Raw genomic sequence first — 23,294 nt, forward strand, 5'->3', positions numbered from 1 at the left:
GTTCACTTGTGGGTTTTCTCAATATCTCTACATGTAACCACTGGAACTTCACACCCTTTCACTTTTACCTCTCCATAATGAGAGACAGAGAGATTTAAAGAGTAAATGAAATCCACTGATGCAAGTGTTGCCAGAGAATCATTTGATATTGTTAATGAATACTCTAAAAAGAATGAGTTTTTTAATAAAGGTTATTTAAAAACCACAGTTACTCCTTTTTGGTTACATGTTATAATCTTGTTGCATTTAAAATCAGAGGATATCTTCAGAAGTGCATGGTGTAGTTAGGGGTTAAGCATATAAACCCCAAGAATACATTTGAAAAATCTGACCTGCAGTCTCAAGAGGGAGACTGGAAGCTCAGACCCAAAGAGAACTGGCTGAGTAGAACACACCGTACCTCAATGGATACAGCTCGGTTTCTGGTACTTGCACTGTGAATTTCCTCAATGAAAAGACTTTGCATGGTGGTGCCATTGACAGAGACCTGTGGTGCTGGTGTGGCTTGTGTGGGCTGAGATCCAGTTGCGGGCTCTTGCGGTGGGGCTGGTGGGGGTGCTGAGAGGTGGCCACCCGCTGTCACGCCTTCGCCGTGGCTGGCTGCAGTGGGTGAACCCTGGCCATGGTTGACCAGGGCTGAGGAGTGCTGAGACTGATGGATGACAACAGGCGAGCTCTGCACATGATGGACCATCATTGTTGAGAAGGGGATGACTTCTGACTTGACCGACGACACCTGGGACTCCGATGTGACGGCTGTGAGGTTTTGCTGTGCACGTCCCTGGGTGTGCTTGGGCTCCTCCTGGTTTTTCAGAGCGTCAGCTGGAGCAGCCTTTTCCATAGCAGAGTATTGCACGGCTTGGGATGGATCCACACCCCGCAGCAGTCCTTCTGTAACATGTCTGCCCAGCCAGATTGAACACAGCAGCGTTAGCACACAAGTGATTCACGAGCAATACTTAACAAGACACTTCTGCAAAGGGAAAGCACCTGCATCAAAACCATCAAGGTGGTGTTTTTCCTTCCTCATGCTCTCAGTTGTGTGACTTTATAGCTTTCTCTCAGAGTTAGGAACTCAGAGGTTTAAAGAGGCCACTCTAATTAAGATGTTTTTGCCTTTCAAAATGTTTACAAACCTTCACCGATATACTGGCACTTTCTGAGCAAAGCTTAGGCTACAGTGGGTTCATTTCAGGGGGGGAATGGAAATCAGTTCATTTAAATTGTATACACTGTATCCAATTAAAAAAGATGTTCCTAGACTATTAGCACAGAAAGCAGTAGTTACATATAATTTGAGGTAGTAGTTTGGAAAATCGCCGAAACAAAACCTTCAAATGGTATTTCACAAAGTCTTTGCTTGCCAAGTGTTTGGGGTAGGATGAGCTGAGGATGTAAGAAGTCAGCTACTTCTGACAGCTAGCTGTGAAATGTCTGAGATTCAGCGTGTAGCTAGCTATCCAACGCCATCAGTTTTTCCATTGCCGAAACAGGCTTTACGAAGCTTAATACGTAAGTTCGCTGAAAAAAAATACTTTCGGTAAAAGTTTGGCACATGTATCTTATTGTTTTGCGGTGTTTTTTTCTTCCCAAATAGAGTGAGACAGGAAATAACTGTAGTCATTTTTAAGAAAAGGAAACTAATATGAAATGATAAAGATGTCTATTTACACAGAAAAATAAGTGATGGCTCTTGGAAGACCTGTTACATAAACCATTTTATCCATCTGCTAGTACTGGCAAATTCATTTTACATATGCTCCAGGATATATGGAAACAATGATAACCCTACATTCCTTAGAATAATGATAGCAACAACAGGCTTATGACTTACATTCTTCTTGTAATCGAAGTAAAATTGAGATCACCACCACTGACAGTGTGGCCTAATTCACTGGTTTCGAGTAAGAATTAAATCCAATGCCTATTGTCTCATATATATATATCAGTAGTCATTTGCTGCTCATATAGTCTGACAAATACAGCTAAACACTGGCACTTAGTGGACACAAATTTTAATCTTTCTATAACCCACCTTCCTTACAAAGAACAGAATAAAGAATTTGCATATTGAAAAATATTTCTTTCAGAAGGTTGAGGATATATTTATCCACTCAGAATGTTTTCCTTTTTTTATTTTTACTGTTACATGTTTGGGGGATGCACTTTTCAGTGTCAGAATATTTCTATTAGCTTAGATTGCTGTAGATTGACTACCGTTAATTAGCTCAGATATGGGACTGATGCCACTCTGTAAGCTTTCTCACCCAGGTACTTCTCAAATCTGAAAGCGCTGAGTTCAGAGGGAGCTAGTTTGAGTCAAAAGAGCTCGACAACTGGGCTGTTGGTCAGAACAGAACCACCACAGAGAGCACAGGAAAGGCTAATTCAATTTCCTTTGAGAGGGCTCAAGGAAGAATCTAGAAAATACTTCAGACAAGTTGTATTTCTCACAATTTCCTGGGGAGAGGGAGGGAACCCAAAGCCAAAAAGTGTTCCAGCCCTGCTTGAGGAAATTCTTTAGTTTAGTAGAGAGAAAATAAATAAAAATCACCTCCTGAGCATGGTAAGGACATCAGTCATGCTGCGCACACGTTTCAGCAAGCTGTCTAGCTTGTGTGGTTCTTCCTTTAGGAACCTCACAGCTTCTACCTCAATCCGGAGGATTGCACGCATCTTATTCTGCAATGTCGGGAACTCTCCTGCAAAGACAATAACTGTGAAGCTCAAGAGGAAATGACAAAAGCCCTAAGAAGAAACAGATGAGGGGGTGAAAGTTAAATAGTTGAGTGTCTCTCTTTCTCCTGGGGCCAGGCAAAAAGCTCCTTAATCCCAACTTTAAATCCTTTTGGAAGTGAAAGTTAATGCCCTCAGATCAAAGGCAAAACTGTTCTCAGCTACTGTGGGTGAAAGAAAAGATTGAAAAGTAAAAAGTAAATGTATATACCTTTCAGGGTGGCAACAGCTTCTCCCACTTGACGCAAAAGAAAGGCTCCATCTTCAACATCTTTCAGTGTAACTGTCTTGCTGGAAGCAGCAGAGTCCCTCTTCAGGTCTTCAACAAATTCCTCCAGCTCACTGGCAAAATAAAAAAAAATGGACATAAAACGTAAGCAGGACTTCCACGTTACAGTCGAATACGTGTAGATGAATTCACTAAACTACACCAGAAACCTCAGCTGTGGCATATTTAAATGTGACACCATAGGCTGAAAAACCAGCAGGGTACCATGAGGGGAGGTGGGGATGCTGGATGCTCATGCTCACAGCGCAGGAACAGGCTTGTAACCAGCCCAAGTTTCTCTGACAGGCTGCAGGTGTGCAGAGCACACTGACCTCAGGGCAGCTGCAGCAGGAAAGGCAGCTGGGGTGGTGAAACACATCTAACAGCCAGTCCTCTGGGACTGCACATCCAGGAAGGGTAGAGACACACTGTACTGCTACATCCAGTACTGGTTTGCAGCTTGTGTTTTCTCATTGCTGGTGACATGCAAAGGAATGCCCAATAGTACCGTAACAACCCAAAAAAACTGGCACTAACAGTCCCTTGATGCAACCTTGTTTATCTACTGGGTTCTGCGAGACAGGATAGAGGGTCCTGTTCCCACGAACAGCCAGACTGAAACAGCTCTCACTCAGCATTTGGAATCAAGAATGAATCACTTCAGATGTTCTTTCCAACCACTGCTGCCTCATGCTCCCACCAGCTCCATCTGGTGCTTCCTCATCATCTTTCCCAGTGATTCTTATAATGCTTCTGTACTTCACATAAACTTTATTTTTGTTTTGGGGGAAGCCACTTTTTTTATCTGTTTAATGCTGAGACCACATTGCTTTAGCTGGAGTTGCCAAACAAAAGCTTAAATATTTCTCAAAAAACCTGAAATGCATTATGCACAACTATACAAATAGCATGTGAATACCTTAAAAGAATCATCTCTTCAATATTCATTCTAAAAGAAATTCACCTCTATTAAGAAACCAAAAGTACTAGCAGGAATATTCTGATAAGCAGTTTAATTGAATGGTAGCAAACAATGCAAAGCTACTCATTTTAACCCAGTTTTGGGCCTAATTTCTTGCATCCACTCAGGTGGCAGTTTTGCAATTGCTCTGAGAGAACCAAAGTACGGGCTTATTGACTGAAAAAGGGTAGGGAAAAAAATGTCTTCTGCACCAGCTGCAGGTCTTGCATTTCCACGTGTTTCCCTTGTGCTAGCACTGCCATGCAAATCCAGCAAAAATTATTTTCAACCAGGTCATTTTCTAGATTCATTTCAGTGAACAGGGGATATGGAGAGGAAAAGAGAGGAGTAGGTGGCCAGTAATGGCATAAAAAGGAAAAAAATCCCTTGCAGCACCACTTTGCATTTAGGTCAATTTAACGTGGAAGCAGTCCCACAGAACAACAGATGGAAATGCAACAGTATGGCTGATATACAGAGAAAGAGAAATAGTGTCAGGATCCTAACATCAAATGCACATTTCAATTCGAAGACTAAGAACTTCAGAAACTATAAACCAATTTTAAATCAAGAATCATAACTTGCCTCTGAACTGATCACAAGCAACTAGCACAAGCAAAACTTGCAGGAAACAATCCACTGGACCACACGATGGCAGCAAGGGAACGTTTCTCAGGGTATTTTTTGCAGTGGAAGAGATTGCAATAATGCAGGTATCTGCTGTCTCTGTGTCTTTCTGCCTTTGCAACACAGAGCAGATACACTCTAGGAAGAAGCTAGAAAAAAGAATTCAGCTTTGTCACTTACTACAATGCAAAGGGTCCTGCCCTCCAGAACAGTGCTCTACCGTCATGCATCCGCCCTACTCTGAACGCCCTCACGGGGACACTCAGGTCAGGAAGTGCCGCTTTTGGATTCATAGGGTATCCCCTCTCCCTTTCTAGAAAAAAAACCCAAACAAATATAACAAACAAATAAAACCCCCCCCAGCTTCTCGGATATTTGCATCCACCAGGCAACAAAGAAGAAAAGGGCAGAAGTTTAAGTTTATTCATGGCTGGAAAGAAGAGAAAGGAATGAACACAGAACAATGTTACAAAGTTTCAGTGGGTTTATGATTGCTGGAAAGGTAGGGATAAAGGACAGACTTTCAGGTAGCTGATGATGGCTTTCTTTCCCCTTCGTTCTTTGAGCAGAATCAGAAGAGTCATCATAAACCCCTCCAATTCTGTGCATCAAACAAGACAGCAATTACTTACAGATACCATATTACACTGCCTCACGTTGCTAACTTCAAGGGAAAAGAAACTTCAGCCCTCAGGAGCCAGAGTCTGAAACAGATCCAGAGGTCTCCAGCATTTCTTTTCCGTAACCGAGGAAAGAACTTGGCTTTATAGAGTGGGCTGAGCAAACCCAATTAGTAAGACACTCACATTAATACAGTTTCAGAAGGCTAATATAAGATAAATGATTTTTCTGCATCTATGTTTTGCACAGGGGAGCCAAGGCAAAGCCCTATGCTGAGATCTTTCTTTAGGCAAAAAAGCATCAGAGAATTTGTCTCAGACTGCAGCATCAGTAGAACAGGTTATAAAACAAACTGACAAAATCACTCAGGCCAGATGGTATCTGCCCCGGAGTTCAATAGCAATCCGAGGGTGAAACAGTTGAACTATTAATATTAAGCATCTAATTTCTTGATTAAAATTGCTTTGGCACCAGGGTAGTGCAAAGTGTCATGATGATACAAGTGTATTTTTTAAAAGGGGATGGGGCTATCCAGACAGGTGTCACTGATAGATATCAAAATAAAGAATAAATAATAACGAGTTAGTGAACCAATGGATAATTATGCTGTGCTAGGAAGGAATTAATGTGATCTGTGTAAAGAGAAAGTAAGTCTCACACATCCACAAGGAAATAACAAAAGCATGGGGACAAACTATAGCCCAAAAGGCTTTCAGCAAGCTATGCGAACAAAAGCTTTCAAGAAAGCAAAGTTGCCATAGGACAAGAGAGGAAATTCTTTTCTGGATAAAGTCTGTAAGAAGGGCGGGAAGGATGACCTGGGTAACTACAGACCAGTCAGCCTCACCTCCAGCCCTGGAAAGGTGATGGAACAACTTGACCTTAGCACCGTCTCTAGGCATATCAAGGATAAGAAGGTTATTAGGAGTAGTCAGCATGGCTTTGCCAAGAGGTAGTCATGTTTGACCAACCTGATAGCCTTTTATGAAGACATAACCAGGTGGATGGATGGTGGCCATGCAGTGGACGTGATCTATCTGGATTTCAGCAAGGCATTTGACACCGTCTCCTCATAGGTATAACTGAGGAAGTGTGGTCTGGATGACCAAGTAGTGAGGTGGGTTGCTAATTGGTTGAAGGGAAGAAGTCAGAGAGTTGTAGTCAATGGGGCAGAGGCTAGTCAGAGGCCAGTGTCTAATGGTGTCCCTCAGGGGTCAGTGCTGGGACCAATGCTTTTCAATATATTCATCAATGACCTGGAGGTGGGATTATAGAGCGCTGTCAGCAAGTTTGCTGACGACACAAAACTGAGAGGGGTGGTTGACACACCAGACGGCTGTGCAGCCATTCAGAGAGACCTAGACAGGCTAGGCAAGGAGGAAACGTGACCTAGACAGGCTAGGCAGGGAGAAATCTTATGAAGTTCAACAAGGGCAAGTGTAGAGTTTTGCACTGGGAAAGAACAACCCCATGTGCCAGTATAGGTTTGGGACTGAACTGCTGGAGAGCAGCATAGGAGAAAGGGACCTGGGGGTTCTAGTGGACAGCAGGATGACCATGAGCCAGCAATGTGCCCTCGTAGCCAAGAAGGCCAATGGCATCCTGGGGTGTATTAGAACGAGGGTGGCTAGTAGGTCAAGAGAGGTCCTCCTGCCTCTCTATTCTGCCTTGGTGAGGCCACATCTGGAATATTGTGTCCAGTTCTGGGCCCCTCAGCTCAAGAGGGGAAACTGCTGGAGAGAGTCCAGCACAGAGCCACAAAGATGATAAAGGGAGTGGAACATCTCCCTTATGAGGAAAGGCTGACATGTTCCTGTGCGATCTACTGTAGGTGATCCTGCTCTGGCAGGGGGGTTGGACTAGATGATCTTCTGAGGCCCCTTCCAACTCCTAACATTCTGTGATTCTGTGAAAGTACTGGATCAATGAATAGCTTACTCAATGAATGTAGTTTGCTAGTGGGTTCCATGGGGATCAGTGCTAGGGCTAGTGCTTTTCAAAATATTATAAATTATTTAGAAAAGAAGGTTAATATTATAGTAAAAAAAATCTCAAAAAGATATTAAATTATTCAGGGGAATGAAAATTAAAAGCAATTGCAGAGCGATGCAGATGGACCATCTGATAGTAACTGACCAGGAATAGAAACAAAGATTAAATTAACTCCTAATAAATGTAAAGTAGTGCTCACGAGGAGAAATAAAAACAAAACAAAACTCACCTAAAACTAACAACCTCCCAGAAACCTTGAAGTTTTATACACAGCAGTGAACTTTGAACTGATAACCATCCACTGTGAGCGAGATGTTGGATTTGTAATGGAAAGCTTAAGTGGAACACGAGGACAGGGAGGCCATCACCACACCACTGCATGAAGTCTTGGTGTGCCCACATCCAGTACAGCTGTTGCTCTCCTCTCTCCCGATCCCCACCTCAGGGATGTACACTAGGGCTAGAAAGGGCGTAACAGAAGGCAACAGGATGATGAAATGTAAAGAAAGACTTCTACAAGCAGGAGGAGTAACTAAGACCAGGACTTTTCAGGCTGGAAAAGGCACGAGTGGGGAAAAAGTGAGTGGAAAGCAAGTGAGGGACTCTGTATAATGTCATGACTAGAAGGATGTGATATGCACAATTTAAGATTTTTGGAGATTCACTGACTGATGAAGATTAAAACCAAAAAGTTCTTTTAACTTAAAAAATAATTACTCTATAAAACTCATTGCATCTAGATGCTGTACACAATGAACTTTACATCAAATTTTAAAAATGTGTAAGTTCATGAAAACTGAACAATCTGTGCAGTGCTTTTGCATAAGAAGATATCATGCCTGACTTGGAAAATCCCTGAGCTACAAGTTATTAAAAGCACAGAGATGCACACTGAGTATTTTGCAGTGTTCTTATATCCTTTCCTAAGTAACTGCTACTAGTGGCTCTCCAAGACTGCTACATGAAGTTTTGTTTTTACTGACTACAGTTACTAAAAAGTCTGATACTTTTCCTAATAAAAATATAAACTTACTATGGATCACATCCACATAGACAGATTGCATGTGGCTATAACTTAAATACTGTGCTTATAAAATCTCCTCTATGAAAGTGCTCACAATGATCTGCAACATACAGTTGATGTACCTGTAACATGCTCCTCCCAACATAAATAATTCATTAGTCAGTGTGTTATATCATTATAATTTGTCCTTGGTCTGGTAAATTTTAGGCTAGTATCTACAACCCCTAAAGTGTCATATGTGACACCTATAATACTGAATCAAAATACTAGATAGAAAAAGATGCCCAGTTAACCACTGTTACAAGTGTGCATAACACCACATTTGTGCTCCTCACATTACCTTAGATATCTCTGAACTGTAATCCTGCAACACCTGTGGCACACATGGGCACACTTCTGTAGGCACCATCATAAAAAAAACGCTCAACGCAAAACTTGCTCTGAAATGTACACTGACATTCCTAATGAAACTGCCAGTATTTTTATTTCTTTATTTCCCAGCAATAACCTTCAAAACTGAAGAAAGGAGAGCTTTTTAAGCTGAGATTTACCACTTCAGAGTAGTGAACACACTTTCACAAATATGGCAGAAATCCTTAAGCTCCCTTGTCTTGCATGGAGCCAGCGTACTGAATCAGTGCTATGATTAAGGACAAGTCAAGAGGAAAACAGTTGAAGTACTAAGAAATAGTAATTTTTTTGTCCTGTTGCTTTGCATTTATTTATACATCTGCAGTGGGATCAGCTTAATTGAAAGTGCCTATAATTGAAAGTATCTATAATTGAAAGGTTCAGAGAATGTGAACCTTTTTCTGAATACTGCCCGTGACATTTGATGTGGAATTTTTTGATGTATGCTCTTCGTTATTAACTTAAAGCATTGTTGTCAGATGTGCTTTTCCTTTTGGGCTCTGATCCTGCAAATGTGCAAATACATGACAAAGAAATTTCACTGGAAGCAAATGATGAAAAATAATTGTTTGTGATCTAATGTTTGTTTCTAGCATGTCTCTGAAAGGGCTGAACTAACATTTACAGCCTATGAATGATTTAAGTAAGACATTTTCCTATAACATTAACAAATGAAGTAGCACAGAAGCAGCAGAAACTCTGTGAACAGAAAAAAATCCAAATGCTGATAAAACAGAACCATATTGCAATCAAAGTTGCATCCTAAATGAACCGCTGTAACAACTAATGCCATATGCTCTTGACCTCACTCAATATCCATTTTATAAGACAATGCAGTAAACAGCCATGACACAAACTGTTCCTTCCACAGAGAACAAACAATTTAGAAACGAGGCAATGAGGCAGACAGAAATAAAGTGATGAACAGGAAGGTAATTACTTAACACTACAACACAAGGTTATTTAAGACTACAAACCAGCTGAAAGGATTATATACACCAGCATGGACTGCTGCTGCACATTCAACTTTTCTTCACAGAAAACATACGTTCCCTTAGTAACACTCTACTTTGTCTTTACAGGTGCTTTTATTGCAAATCTTTCTTATCTGACAACACATTGATCAATAGGAAAGATTTACTCTCCTTTGCTGTCAATAACTGTACTCCTATAGTTCTTTAATCACCATTTCCATAGACAACCTGACTAGAAAATTTCTCTCCATTATGAAGCAATTCTTCAGGTATGAACTAAATGCAGTAATGAGAAATCATTAGTTTTATAGCGTCGTACAAACATGAGTGTTAGAATTAGTTAAATTGTTTATTGATTTGTGTTTCATCTTGCCTCCTGCTGACTTCTCAACTAAACTAAGCAACTGGATCCCACCACTCTTAGTAGGCCAAAGATTTTTTTTGAAAAATAAGAGTCTTACAAAAAGCCTTTACATAATAATGAAGAAAAGTATTTTTATCTGCAGTTAAGTGTATGGAAATCCCAGTGAGTAAATTTTAGACAGAGACACGCATTGCTGACAGCAATTAAATTTAAATACTCTGTTTATGGGTTTCCTCTATCTCTCCCATGCAACAGTCAAAGCACAATCAGACTGATTTTTGTAGTTAAAGCCAAACTCGTTATCTTCCTTTGAATCCATTTGTTCTTGAGGAAATGCCTCTCCCCTTCCCCAAAGTGTAAGATATAAAGCTGAAGGGAAGAGCTAGGGTACAGGGAGACTTTCAGAAGACGGAGGTGGTCATGGTCCTTACAGTCATCTGTCCCTTTACAGGGGACTTTGGAAGAAGTTGAAACTCTTTGTACTGGTAGGACTTAACCGGCAGGATGCGCTAAGGAGTCCCAGTCAGGACCAGTGCTTTGTGCAACGCAGACAGAGTTTTATAGGGAGTATCAGTGCAAGAAAACACAGCTAAAACAGTATACACAGGTGCAGTTTCACTGAAGACAGTGGTGAAAGCTATTACTTTATGGAAGAAAAAGGCAGGCAAAAGCAACAAATTCTAAGAGGTTTCTCGACCCACCACAGCTTCTTTACAATCTTTTCTTCCTCGTTGAGGTATTTCTGCCTTTCTTGCTCCACCAGGTTGCGCTGTCGCTGCACAGGATCTTCAAGCCTCTTCACTGTTTCAATCATTTTGCCATTGATTTCCAGCTCTGCTTTCTTCACCATTGCCCTCAGCATCTCCTGGTTCTGCAGCTGTTGCACAAAAGAAATCAACTTCAATTTTTCCTGCTTGAGTGACATCCCTGGCAACAGAATACATTGCAGAGCTCAGAAATAGGTTGGGAAAAACACAGCCCTGGAGTGGGAATTTTTGCCTTCTTCTTTCCCTCTTTAATTTTACCGATAAACATTATTCTGTGATGAAGTGTTGGGGGTGAGAAAAGCCTAAATCTGATTAACTTCTAATGTATATATCTAATTTCCAGTTGCAAGCTGATGAACAAAATACGTTGAAATCAGTACACCACCTTCAGTATAACTTCTGCAAGGACTGTGGCCCCTTTATTCTGCTGAGTCCAGCACAAATCAAGAATTAATCATGTCTCACGAGAATGTTGGAAGCTTGGCTTCCACTTTGCACATATCTCATACACTTACGCATTGCACTGCCCATACATGCCTAGTGGATAATCCCAAATATTAATGTCAAGGCTGGAACTGACTCCTCAGAATGGAACCTTTCAGTTTCTCCATTGGCAGAGCAAGGATTGTACCATTTGGTACAAACACACACCTTATTTTCAATATATAAAGCCTTCCTTACCCACAAAAAAACCCCAACCTTTATAATGTGGTAATTTTCTGAAAATGTAAATGTCACACCTTCTTTCTTGTTTTAGCCTTATGTTAATTCCTAAAGCATGCATTATTTTTCTTACTGCTATTAAGTCTGTAGAGCAAAATACAGCTAAGAAAGCAAACTACACTGTACTTTTGGGTAGCTCTAGAGCAGCTATGCCCCACACTCACAAGAATCAAACCTATTTAAGTCTCTGACGCAAATCACAAGGTTCAAAGTGATAAGCAAGGCTCCATCTAGTCACAGCTTTAGGATACAGGCAACATGAACCCAATGCTGTTAGCCCAGAAGCCATCTCATAACGTAAGATTTTAAAAAACACCTGTGTTAACTGGAAGACAAAGTTCCGGTGTTTAAATCTAGCAATCGAACTGTCAGCTGTCCTCTAAACATCCAGGCTTAACAGCCAAACCACATTTAGCATACAAAGTAAGCCCACTGACTAAGAAGAAGAATCACAAAAATGGGCTACCTACAAGACAGTATAATGTAACGAGACTTCTTTTTAAGTTGATTTAAGAGGATTGATGGGAATCAGGGGGGGAAAAAAAAAAAAAAAAAGCAAGCCTTTGTCCAGATCATTCTTTCCAGTCAGTATGGGAATTAGAGGAATAAGCTTAACTCTCCTCTCCTGACTCCTCAGTCCTTGTGCCTGACTCTGCCTTCTCCAGCGACACAGCTGTGATGAGAGAGAGGGTAACACTTTGCTGAAAGTGCACCAGGGGTCTGAGCTGTGACAAGCGGGAGGTGCTAGCTCAAACCTCAGCTCAAGATAAGCATTAGCAGTTAGGGAAAAAAAATGAAGCTGGAAAACATTTGAAACAGATTTATAAATGTTGTCAGCTGCTTTATACCAGACCGGATTCTTCTGAAGACACTGCATATGTGTATTTTTCCCCACTATGGGATTAATATTTGGATTTGATAAATTAAAACCTCTTACAGCAAGGCCAGCACAGCTATCTGAGGCACACATCTCTTTAATTGTACCATATTTTAAAGAAGGAAAACATAAATGACTGAATAAATGAATGAATGAGCATGTAACACTTCAGTCATACAGTTTATTCACAGCTCTTTAAGAAGTGGGGAAATTTGACACAGGGAAGTGACTTGGGAAGTGTGAAACAACAGATCCAAGGTCAGTGAGAAGGTCAGTAACAGAGTCAGACTTAAGTCTCAGGTGTCCAGAAGACCTCTGTGTTCCTCAGTTGGTAACAGCAACTCCCAGCAACACCAAAAATAGCATGAGTGAGGTTGTGCAGTGGCAGGTACACTTCTTACCTATTATGAGGGTGTATCTGGGATCAATATTTACTGTAGTGACACCTACAGCTAAGGCACTTATTGTGTCCATTTATGCAATATTAGAACAGTATTAGAAAGCTTCAGTCACAAAAGTTCATCCATTTCTGATAATAAGACTAGGAAATAAAAATATAACTTGGCAATATTTCAATAAGCTTGTATGTTGAGGACTCCCAAACCTCAGTGTTTGGAGTGAGCTCTTGAAGTCTGGAAAATGACTCATCTTGGTATCAAAGAGATGTTTTTCCAATTTCTACGAAAATTCATGCAATACTTGGCTAGTTCTGGTAAACCTGGTGCTGGCTATGCTTGGGGAATGGGGAAAAAAGATGAGAAGGGAGAGGTACAGATGGGTGCAGAGAGAGAAGAAAAGTAATCAGGGGAGAAGAATAAGTGTGGGTTTAATAATGGCACAGTCACCAGCCAAAGGACAACATAAAGCAGGTGGAGCAGGAGCAGAGGGGAAGAGCTGTGGCTAAGGAAGAGGAGGCAGTCTCTGGCCACTACAGCACATTCCATATCCTGGAACTGAACTTGATTCTTACCTTTCTTCTGCCAGCAGGTATCAGATCTGAGACTCCCTGGCTAAGTGCACACCCCATTTCTCCCTCAGACCACCTCCACCAGTTACTCCACCACCTCAAATGGAAGAAGCTTTATGGGTCTGCCAGAGTTATTGTGATTGTGCAGAGTAGAATTTTTTGTACTTCAAGTTTGTTTGAAAACAAGTCAAATAAACAATCTTAGACATTCACACCCGAAAAGCAACTTTGTTAGAACAGTGTTCAAGTTCCAAAGTCAAGTGCACAAAGGTAAGAAAAAGCAATGCAGGCTTTCCTGTCACCACCAAATGACAATTTCTTGCTAATTAGTTAACTCGACTTGTAACTGTAAGCGGTAACCGAACTGAAAGAAATGTACCTGCTTTTTTAGAATTCTAGCATCTTTTCCGAAATTCGTTACCCTCAGTTCTCACTCCCAGCTTCACCTAGCACTCCAGATACCTACTTTGTCCCTCTTCTTTGGCTACTGGTCCACCTATTACTGCTCTCTCACAAGCACCCCAGCACTGCCTCTGGCACCCACTTCAGGAATAAGCTGATTACCAGCTTAGTTCACTTGGAGCCAATTATTATACATAAGACAGATAACTGGTAAACCAAGTATTAGTTTGCAGCCCTGCTTCTCATTAGAAGACAAGCATGATCTCTCCAGTGGGAGCCTCCTAGGCCATGAGTCTGGCAGAGAGGCTTCTGGGCTACCGATCTCCCCACATCCTACAGTGCACAGCACAAACAGGGGCTGCCTGCAGCTCAGGATTGCTCTAGAATCTAATTATATCATTCCTGAAGCTTGTTGCCATACATGGATTAAACGTAGTTTCACCAATTATATAAAGCAGCTCAAAACATATTTGAATTTCTAATTCAAAGCTACACTTGTGAGACTGAGTATCATATACCATTTATGACAGTATTACTATTACATTTTCCATTCTTTCTGTAGCACTCATTTCCCTGCAAATAACACACTGAGTGAAGGAAAAGCATGCACACATAGAAATTCCTAACACTGAACCTTAATAATATCTAATTGCTTTCCCTTAAAATGTGTTCAATTACATGAAGGAAGGAATAGACAAAAAAAAAATCTAAGATACATAGAGGTTAATGATATATACCATGAACATGTACTCTACAGTTTGGTTCAAAGCTGCCACTGAGCAAGGGGGTACAGAAAGAATACCCCTACTGAACTTGCCATAGGCTCCAGTTTTACCAGCAACAAATGCATCCGGGACACAGGCTGGGTCATAGCCTATCTCTGGCCATGAGGAAAACTCCACGGCACCATGAAACTAGTCTTTCCTGAGTCTCTCTGAAAATCAGAGCACTTCAGGAAGATGCTAGTGGAGTAGCAAGAAGCATATCTAACCTCTAGCAACAGCCATGATGCAAGTGTCTTTGTTTCAAAAACCTCTGGTTAAACCACAGACTGAAACAGTCTTAACTTTTTGGTTGCATCTGGTAACATATACATTTAGCTGGTGTATGAATCAATACATCTGGAACAATTGCTGCTGGATATGTTTTAAAAGGAGGATTTTGCCAGCATAGATAAAGGCTACATGAATGAATGGGTCTTTTCCATCATGTGTTTCTCTGATTCTTTTAAGCAAATGAGTAAGAACTCACAGTGATAACAATTTAAAATTGAACCATAGACAGTATTAAATATAGCTTTATGTCCTGTTCTTGCTTCTTAGTTGTCCTGCCAACTTTTGTGCCTGTGGAATCATCTTTTGCAGTTCTTTGGAAGTGTTTCTTTTAGTCTGTCACTGTATGAAAAACTCACACAAACAGGAATAAACTGACTGCCAACCCACAAGAAACAGTGAAAGTGAATAATATGAAGTTCTGTTAAACATATTACATGAACAACCTGGAAAAATAGAAAAATACTTTTCCCTTTTACTTAGAATTATATTCCTAAAAACATAGCACAAAATTTTTTTCATTAGAAGTGTGATATTTCAACACTCTTCAGTTTAAGACACTGCCTGTTTCACTTGCTGCCCTACCAGCTGTGAACATTTTTTCAAAATAATTCCACTCATTCAGGAAAGCCATGACAAAAACTCATTCTCATGAACATTATTTACATGTAATATATCAACGCTTCCCTTGAGCTACAGCTTCTTCCATCTGACTATCAAAAATTTGCCCACTTTCTACTGTATGTTGCACCAAATTTGCTATCATGTTTGAAACAAACAAAGCCAGCCAGAGTTAATGAGTGCACACAGGGTATGTCCTTTTTTCCATCTCAAGACCTCCTTGGCAACAGTGATTTGTGCAGATGGTACAAGACTCTTTAATTCTGTGTGCCATGATGCTGTATGTGATCAGAAGCAAGGATACTGCCCTGGACAGGGCCATGGAGACAAGGTGCAGCTGGGGAATCGCCACCTCCTTGGTGAGCAGGCCCTGTGAGGACGATGCACTCACGGCCTCCAGCGCAGAACTGCTCTCTCCATCCCACTTCGTGAGGCCGCATGCTAAGCACAGCTGGTAACCAGACCAGAGGCGATTGCCAAGAGCTGCATTTGGCATGTGGAGTTGCAGAAGGACAGAGGAGCAGCAGCACAGATGTGGAAGGATACACACTGCTGATACACACTGCTGTGCCAGGGCAGAGATCCCAAGACAGAGTCTCAAAATTAGGTGGGGACCATGATGGCCAGCATGTAGGCAGCACTGCTAGGAACAGCTTCTGAAAGATGGATTTGCCATAGCAACATACTCATCCTGAACTGAAGACATAAGTACATGGGTGCTATGTCACAGGCAGAGGTCACCTGGCTGACACAACCGTTCGCTCCAAATACATTCTGCCAGATCTTCATTACCAGCAAATTGAACCTGGGACCTTGTCACAGCAACTTCAGTCTTGGACACATTTTCTTTACCCTGACATTTTTCTCACCCTTTTTTTCCCTTGCCCTGTGACTGACTCAGAATTCAATTTCCTTTAGTTAAGGGAGTGAAAGCAAAATGTCCTCTGAATTTTGATCTGTATTATCATTTTTCTGTTCTAAAATTAACCAGCAGATCAAAGGAGATCGACATAGTACTATTCCCATATTCAAAACCACCCTGGTTGTAATAGCAGTAGCTGTAGCCCTACAATACCAAACATGTGATGTCACTTTCCAGGCAAGGAGGACTGGCAGAGTACTGAAGTTTCCCCTGCTGTCTACTTTGTCTTACATGAAATTGCTTTACCTCCTTTTACTTCTTCTGAGACAATACACAGAGCTCTCCAGTTTCCAATTAAGTGAAGGGCTGAAGACCTATACAGCTGCATACGCTTATTTTCACAGTCTAAGATGAATAGCATATATTTACATTTGCAAGACAACGGTACACGTCAACAGAACATTTTAGTTAATGTTTCATTGTTGCAGGTTTTGAAGTGTTGATATGTGCTAGGAAGATATTGGCAAAATGTGAGTGTAAATAGGACACGTTTGCAGCAACTTGCGAAATATCTTGTTTTCTCGCTGCTCAAGCTGGCTATTCTTCTGGATTCTGTAAATACAGGACTCAGACTCTGGCTTAATGCATATCTACTGATCCTCAGCTACATTTGGGTTTCCTGACATCAAAGTTGTTTATTCAGGAATTTTAAAACCATCTCAACTGTAAACAGTATGGAGCAGGAACATGGCTTTTCCAGAATGTTTATACAGCACATAGCATAGCAGGGTCCAAACTGTAATCACAGACTTGATATTATTGTAATATAAATACAGCTTTAATGTCTAGAGTCATCAAAGCTACAACTGAAGCTTCTTCTCAGTATCTGAGCAGCAGTCGTTAAACTCAGCTAATTCTCATACTTCTAGGACTATGCAATTGTCTATGCTAGAGCAGAATGCACTTTTGTGTCTGTAATACTTGGGTCTCCTCTTTGCTAGAACTCTGCTACTGGCAATCACTCATGTTCAAAAGATAAAAGAGAGAGAAATAGGGAAAAAAAAAAAGCTGACAACCCACTTTCCCAGCATTACCCAGGTAAGCATACCTGTAGCTGCTTCATCTGGTGCAGCTGCAGCCGCAGATCCGACACGTTGCGTTTCATACCATGGAGGCTGACTTGCATCGACGGGGCTCCAGCAGGGTGATGGATGACAGCTGACTCCACAGCTGCCAATGCGTTCTTCCCCCCAGATATGCTGGCAGCGCCTGCAGTGAGAAGCAGCACAGGTTGAGTTCACCAACAGAGAAGGTGCCAACGTGATCCTCCCTCTGCCCACTGAATCCACATGTATTTCACAAAGATAGACAAGAAAAGAAAATTACAACGTTCATTACTGACAGGGGACTGACACCTCCTTATACAACATACTATGAGAGAAGACTGCACAATATCAGAGTTTGCCTGGGCTGGACCCTCAGCCACATCAGAGCACTGCATTACCACAGGAATGCTTCCTACCACACGCAGTGGAAGTGGGATAATAAGCTATAACTGCAGATTAAATAAGATATAACTGCAGATTACACAAAACATCAGGAAATCAAATTGGTGCTGAAAGTAGCTTCAGTATTGTCCTCCCAGGAGCCATCCAAGACAGCGCTGATGCAAATTCACAGGACTCCTGAGCTGCCTATTTGTTGATTAATTATCACCAGAGAGAGATTCAGTCCAACTGCCAAGCGTAGGGAAAAGGTTTCTAGAGAGAAGCTTGCTTTCCTGCTTAAAGTACAATTGTATTATTTCTGTCAGGTGTTTCCCAGAGCTACTGTACAAAACCAGGAGAAGGGAACTGAAATGATGGTGTGGCAGAGAACTGCTCTCCACCCGTGTTGCATCCACCCACTCCCCTTTATGCTGTCAGTTACTCAGTACTGTATTTACACAGGAACATAGCGCAACACAAGGAAGTGAGCCGAGCCGCATTCTGAGAATATCTGTCAGTGTCCTCACCAGATGTTCTTCATTAAGAAATGTTGTTCCTCTCACAGCATCAATGTCAAGCTTTTTCTTTTCATTTTCAAGTACCTGGGAAGAAGCTTTATTTACAGGGCAAGCAAATTCCAGCTCATCGACTAATAGCCATGTGCCAGCTTCTTCTAGCAATTTGCACTTACACGCCCACATTCTTCAAACTTTCTTTCTTATGTGTCTCATCCCCTCCTCACCATCGACAGACAAAATGACATACTGTCAGAAGAAAACAAAAAAATCTGAGGGAACAGAAAGTAACTAATGGATCTGCACAGGGATTTTGGACATCATTTGTTCCCATGAGCACACATTCTATCAAGGTCAATGAAATCAAACAGAAACTAGTACTGCGATCTTTTCTTTGCCTATTGAAGGCAAATTTTCAGTGCACCAAAAGGCATGACACATTCTTCTGTCTGGAATGAGTATGAACTGGAGTGGTAAGTTTTATCTCCACCCTCTCATCCCTAGTAGTCTTTTCCAAGTAGTAAGTCTCCAAATGTGCCCAAACGAGTACAGCTCAGCATAACAACACATAGTTCTTCCTTTTCCAACAGGTGTGGATACCTCAAATGTAACTTTTGCAAAATTCATCCAGGGGAAGCATTTTTAAAGGATGGAAATTACGCCAGACTATTTTTATCTAAAGAATTTCTGAAGAATCATGTATCTTGTTTTACCTACATTTGCAACTCCTGTCAGTAAAAGCGCAGGCCCCTCTGGCTGCACCCGTGCAATATATAGTGCACAATGCCATAGGTTTTCAGAGATATGCGCAAACAAAAAAGCTGTTTCTAGCCCAGTGCTGGCCGTTGTAATGCTATACCTTACCTAAACATGTTCCAGCTAGATCTGCTCTGTGCTTCAACAACAGCACTTTTCATTTCACTACTGAGCAAGCTACTGCACATTTTTGCAAATACTCCAGTACGATTCAATACTCTCGACTTTCAAAGAGCTGCTTAACAGAAAGCAACACTCAAGAAATAAACAGTCCTTGTTCACTGCCATCCTGTGCCCACTCCATGCTTCAGTCTAATATATGCTAATACTTATCTGTCTACACGTACACTGCAGTTTTTCCTACAGTCAAGAATCCATTTCCCTCCCACATGCACTATTTTTTCCATTATTTTTTTTTTTTTAGAAAAAGTTATGTAGTTCATAAACCCTACAGACAGAAACCACCAGAGAGTCTGAAAAATGTGGACAAGCCTCCAAGATTTCTGATCCCTAGCCACAAATCTGGGCTATTTTTTGAAAGCACATCTACCTTTCTGCTATTCTTTGCCTCAAACAAAATCTCCAAAACTTTGGCCCCCAACCCTGTGATGATGCAGCCAAGGCATGAATCAGTCCCCGCCAGTCTCTCCCCCATGCTGGACTCCAGTCAATTCACATATTTTCTCAGGAAGGGGTGCCGGCTTTCCTTTTAGTGCAGAGGGACTGTGATCTGCTTCTGTAAACAATAAATGTCTCTGACTCTCTACAAAGCATCTCTCCTCCTCTGCTGCTGCTCTGGCCACCTCTTCTTACCATTAGGTACTCTCAGCTGCCACAGTGTCCCTGTTGCAGAGTGTGCTCGGAGACTGTGAAGCGTAACATAGGACTCCCAAGGGTGTGAAAAACAACCAAAGACACCGAGTGAGCATGGGAGCAGAGAAAGGATCAGCAGCTGATTTCTCAGAGCTACATATTTTCACCAAAAAGGAACGAAAGGGCAGCAGAATGAGGGGCTGCTTCATCTAGAGAGTATAGCTTGCTTTTCAAAATAGTCCCAGGCTGTAGCTTTGTGATTAGATGTGCAGCCAGATGGACTGAAGGGAAAGAAACAGCACTGGCTCTCAGATTTTTTTAAATAAACCCTTGCTGGACTGAGGTAAGGGGGCCTGAATGCAAAATCTCTCTGTAATTCCCTAATGCTCTGGACAAAACACAAATGTTAACTTCTTTTACAAAGGCTAATGAACTAAGCTGCCATTTTTAAAGTACAAAGAAAACTAACGTGCAGGAAGGGGAAAGGTTTGCTATTCACCCAGGCTCAGGAAAGTAAGGAACACAACTTCCACTCCCTGACGCTTTTGCTATGGTTGCAAAGACATCACTCTCCTTTTGTTTTCCAGATTTTGTTTTTCTTTTTAAGTGCTAAGACTTTATTTTGAAGCAACCTAGATAAAAGGGCCATCGGAAGACACCCGGCAACGTTTCTTCACAAATTACTCATTTGCTTATGAAAAAGTCGCAACATTTTCAAGCACCATTTGGAGAGACGTGACAGTTACTTAGTTCTCTTTCCATACAGTTCAAATAGGCAAAAAGCAATGTTAAGGTTGCAATTCCGTCATTAACAAGCTGTTACGGCCAAGTACTAAAGCAACCTTAAAATAATAAAATTATATATATATGTAAGTATTACACTAATAGATATATATAAATAAGTATTTTTAAAATCACATATATATATATGTGTGTGTGTGTATGTATTAGTGTGAAACTTCGCCTCATTGATGCAGAATGAATTCAGGATATATTTTACCTGCAAACTCTGACAGAGTTGAAAGACTGGTGTGACTTATCTTTGAATCTGAGACAAGCAAGCAGATTTGGACAGTATTTTTGATTCATTGATCATCACAGCACAAGTCATGCATGTGAAAAAGGCAAACAGATACACATGGATGACAAGACAGTTCACAGAGGAATAAAATCTGAGCACCACATGTCTAATACTTCTCCCTGCTGCCATCTCCTTCTCTAGGTTTGTACTGGTGGTGTTAACACAGAAAGACGTACCTGATCCCTCTTCAGGAACTACTAAAATGTCATTCACAGAATTACAGAATGTTAGGAGTGCGAAGGGACCTCTAGAGATCATCTAGTCCAACCCCCCTGCCAGAGCAGGATCACCTACAGTAGGTCACACAGGAACGCGTCCAGTCGGGTTTAGAATGTCTCCAGAGAAGGAGACTCCACAACCTCCCTGGGCAGCCTGTGCCAGGGCTCTGTCACCCTCACAGTGAAAAAGTTTTTTCTAATGGTTCTGTGGAACGTTCCTTGCATCCGTTGCCCCTTGTCCTGTCACTGGACATAACTGAGAAGAGACTGGCTCCATCCTCCTGACACTCATACTTTATGTATTTATAAACATTAATGAGGTCACCTCTCAGCCTCCTCTTCTCCAAACTAAAGAGACTCAGCTCCTTCAGCCTTTCCTCATAAGGGAGATGTTCCACTCCCTTCATCATCTCTGTGGCTCTGTGCTGGACTCTCTCCAGCAGTTCCCTGTCTCTCTTGAGCTGAGGCGCCCAGAACTGGACACAATATTCCAGATCAAGGCAGAGTAGAGGGGCAGGAGGACCTCTCTCAACCTACTAGCCACCCTCGTTCTAATACAGCCCAGGGTGCCATTGGCCTTCTTGGCCACGAGGGCACATTGCTGGCTCATGGTCATCCTGCTGTCCACCAGGACCCCCAGGTAGCAACAAGGCAGCAACTAGCAAAGAACTATTGCTTTTTTAGTAATCTGTAATAAAACTGATCTCAGTTTAATCAATTAATTCAGAATCTATCAGTCTCACTCCTTGATGAACAAAAATATGGGAGAACAGAGAATAGGTTAGCATTTCTAAGCATATTTGTTAGTAATGGCAAGGAGACTCTGCCTGATATGGTTTGTTTATAGAGTCACATGCTGTTCCTAAGAGTTCCTTGATGTCATTCACTCTTGATGAACTGAAGAAGGTTATAAGGATTCAGTCATGGGATTTCTCCTAACATTAACAGAAGAGACATAGCCAGTCTGTGGAAGGTTTCTACTCTTTAAACCCATCCCCCATGAAAGAACTGAGCCTAAAGCGATAAAACATAAGAAATGCAGACAAGCGTGATCCTTACAGGCTCATCTTCCCCAGTGCAAAAAGCATTTTTATTCAGGCTCTCTAATATTTGAGGTCAAAGAATCTATGACACACTGGTGAAGCAAAAACATGTTAAATAAAACAATTAGGTTTATATGAAATACAAAGCAGAGCATTCACAATCTAGTTTCACAGAGTTATCTAGGATTTAGAAATTTGGGGTTCTTTCCCTCCACAGGTGAGCTAGTTCCCTATTTTTTGCATGAAAGTCTCCTATCATTGGAACACATACTATAAAATACAATGTTGGTTCAACATTGATGAGCCAATTTTAACCTGCACAGATGTTTTATTGTTCAGGATGGGAAGCAATTCACGTTTCTGCTTACCAGTGCTCTAGAAAGGACTGCTCAATCAACATTTTATACCACTTTTTCTTGCAAATAGACTTTGAAATTGCTAAAACTGGTATCTCAGTGCACAGTCGTCAAGTGGAATTGTATACTAAGAGAGTCGACTGTCTAAATGGCTATACTTAACAAAACTACAGTCAGCAGAAGTGTTTCTAGATGCTGCTGGCATGTTTAAAGCCAAGCATATTTACTAAAAGGAGAAACATTCTGTAGTATATTCTGGCAGATTGCCTAATTTTCAAGAAAGTAAGGATTGCGTTGACTTATTAGACCCTGTCACACACAATTTCAAAAGCAGAATAGCAAAATATTCTATTATACAGGCCTCTTTCATCATACAGCAGTCTTCAGTAACAGCTGATGTGGGTTACAATACCATAGTATATTGAGGTCAGCATCGCACCTTGCTTCCCTTATCTGCTACAATTTAATTTTGTGGCTGAGTCATGCTGGAAGGACAGGATTTAGGGATGTGGATGCTGGAGTTATCACTGTATTTCAAAGCACTGATAGGGATCCTTGCAGATGTCTGGCTGCACAGCTGGCCCCCCTGCCCTATCCCTGTCTCCCAAGTGATCAGAAAGGCATCCATTGCACAACGCTGGTCTCCTTACCCCCATGCTTGACACGTGCATGGCCATGTGACAAAGTCAATGCCTCTGTCAATACAGGACACATGCTGATTTGGTCTTTTGACAGTAAATTATACACTGCACTCTCCACCCCACCATGCTTAGATG

At 41.4% G+C, this 23,294-nt stretch overlaps 1 protein-coding gene across 1 annotated transcript in view; it reads right to left on the reverse strand.

The window, feature by feature from the left end:
- The window catches only part of KIAA1217 (KIAA1217 ortholog), a 50,366-nt gene that overhangs the window by 16,336 nt on the left and 10,736 nt on the right, over positions 1-23,294 (reverse strand). The window contains exons 3-7 of the mRNA XM_009877859.1: positions 17,358-17,518; positions 10,680-10,855; positions 2,948-3,078; positions 2,555-2,702; positions 401-902 (exon numbers count right to left, since the gene is read on the reverse strand). Coding sequence (XP_009876161.1) covers positions 401-902; positions 2,555-2,702; positions 2,948-3,078; positions 10,680-10,855; positions 17,358-17,518 — 1,118 coding nt within the window. The remainder of the gene's footprint in view (positions 1-400; positions 903-2,554; positions 2,703-2,947; positions 3,079-10,679; positions 10,856-17,357; positions 17,519-23,294) is intronic.

Source organism: Apaloderma vittatum, unplaced genomic scaffold (assembly GCF_000703405.1).
Source record: "Apaloderma vittatum isolate BGI_N311 unplaced genomic scaffold, ASM70340v1 scaffold30781, whole genome shotgun sequence".
Lineage (NCBI taxonomy): Eukaryota > Metazoa > Chordata > Aves > Trogoniformes > Trogonidae > Apaloderma > Apaloderma vittatum.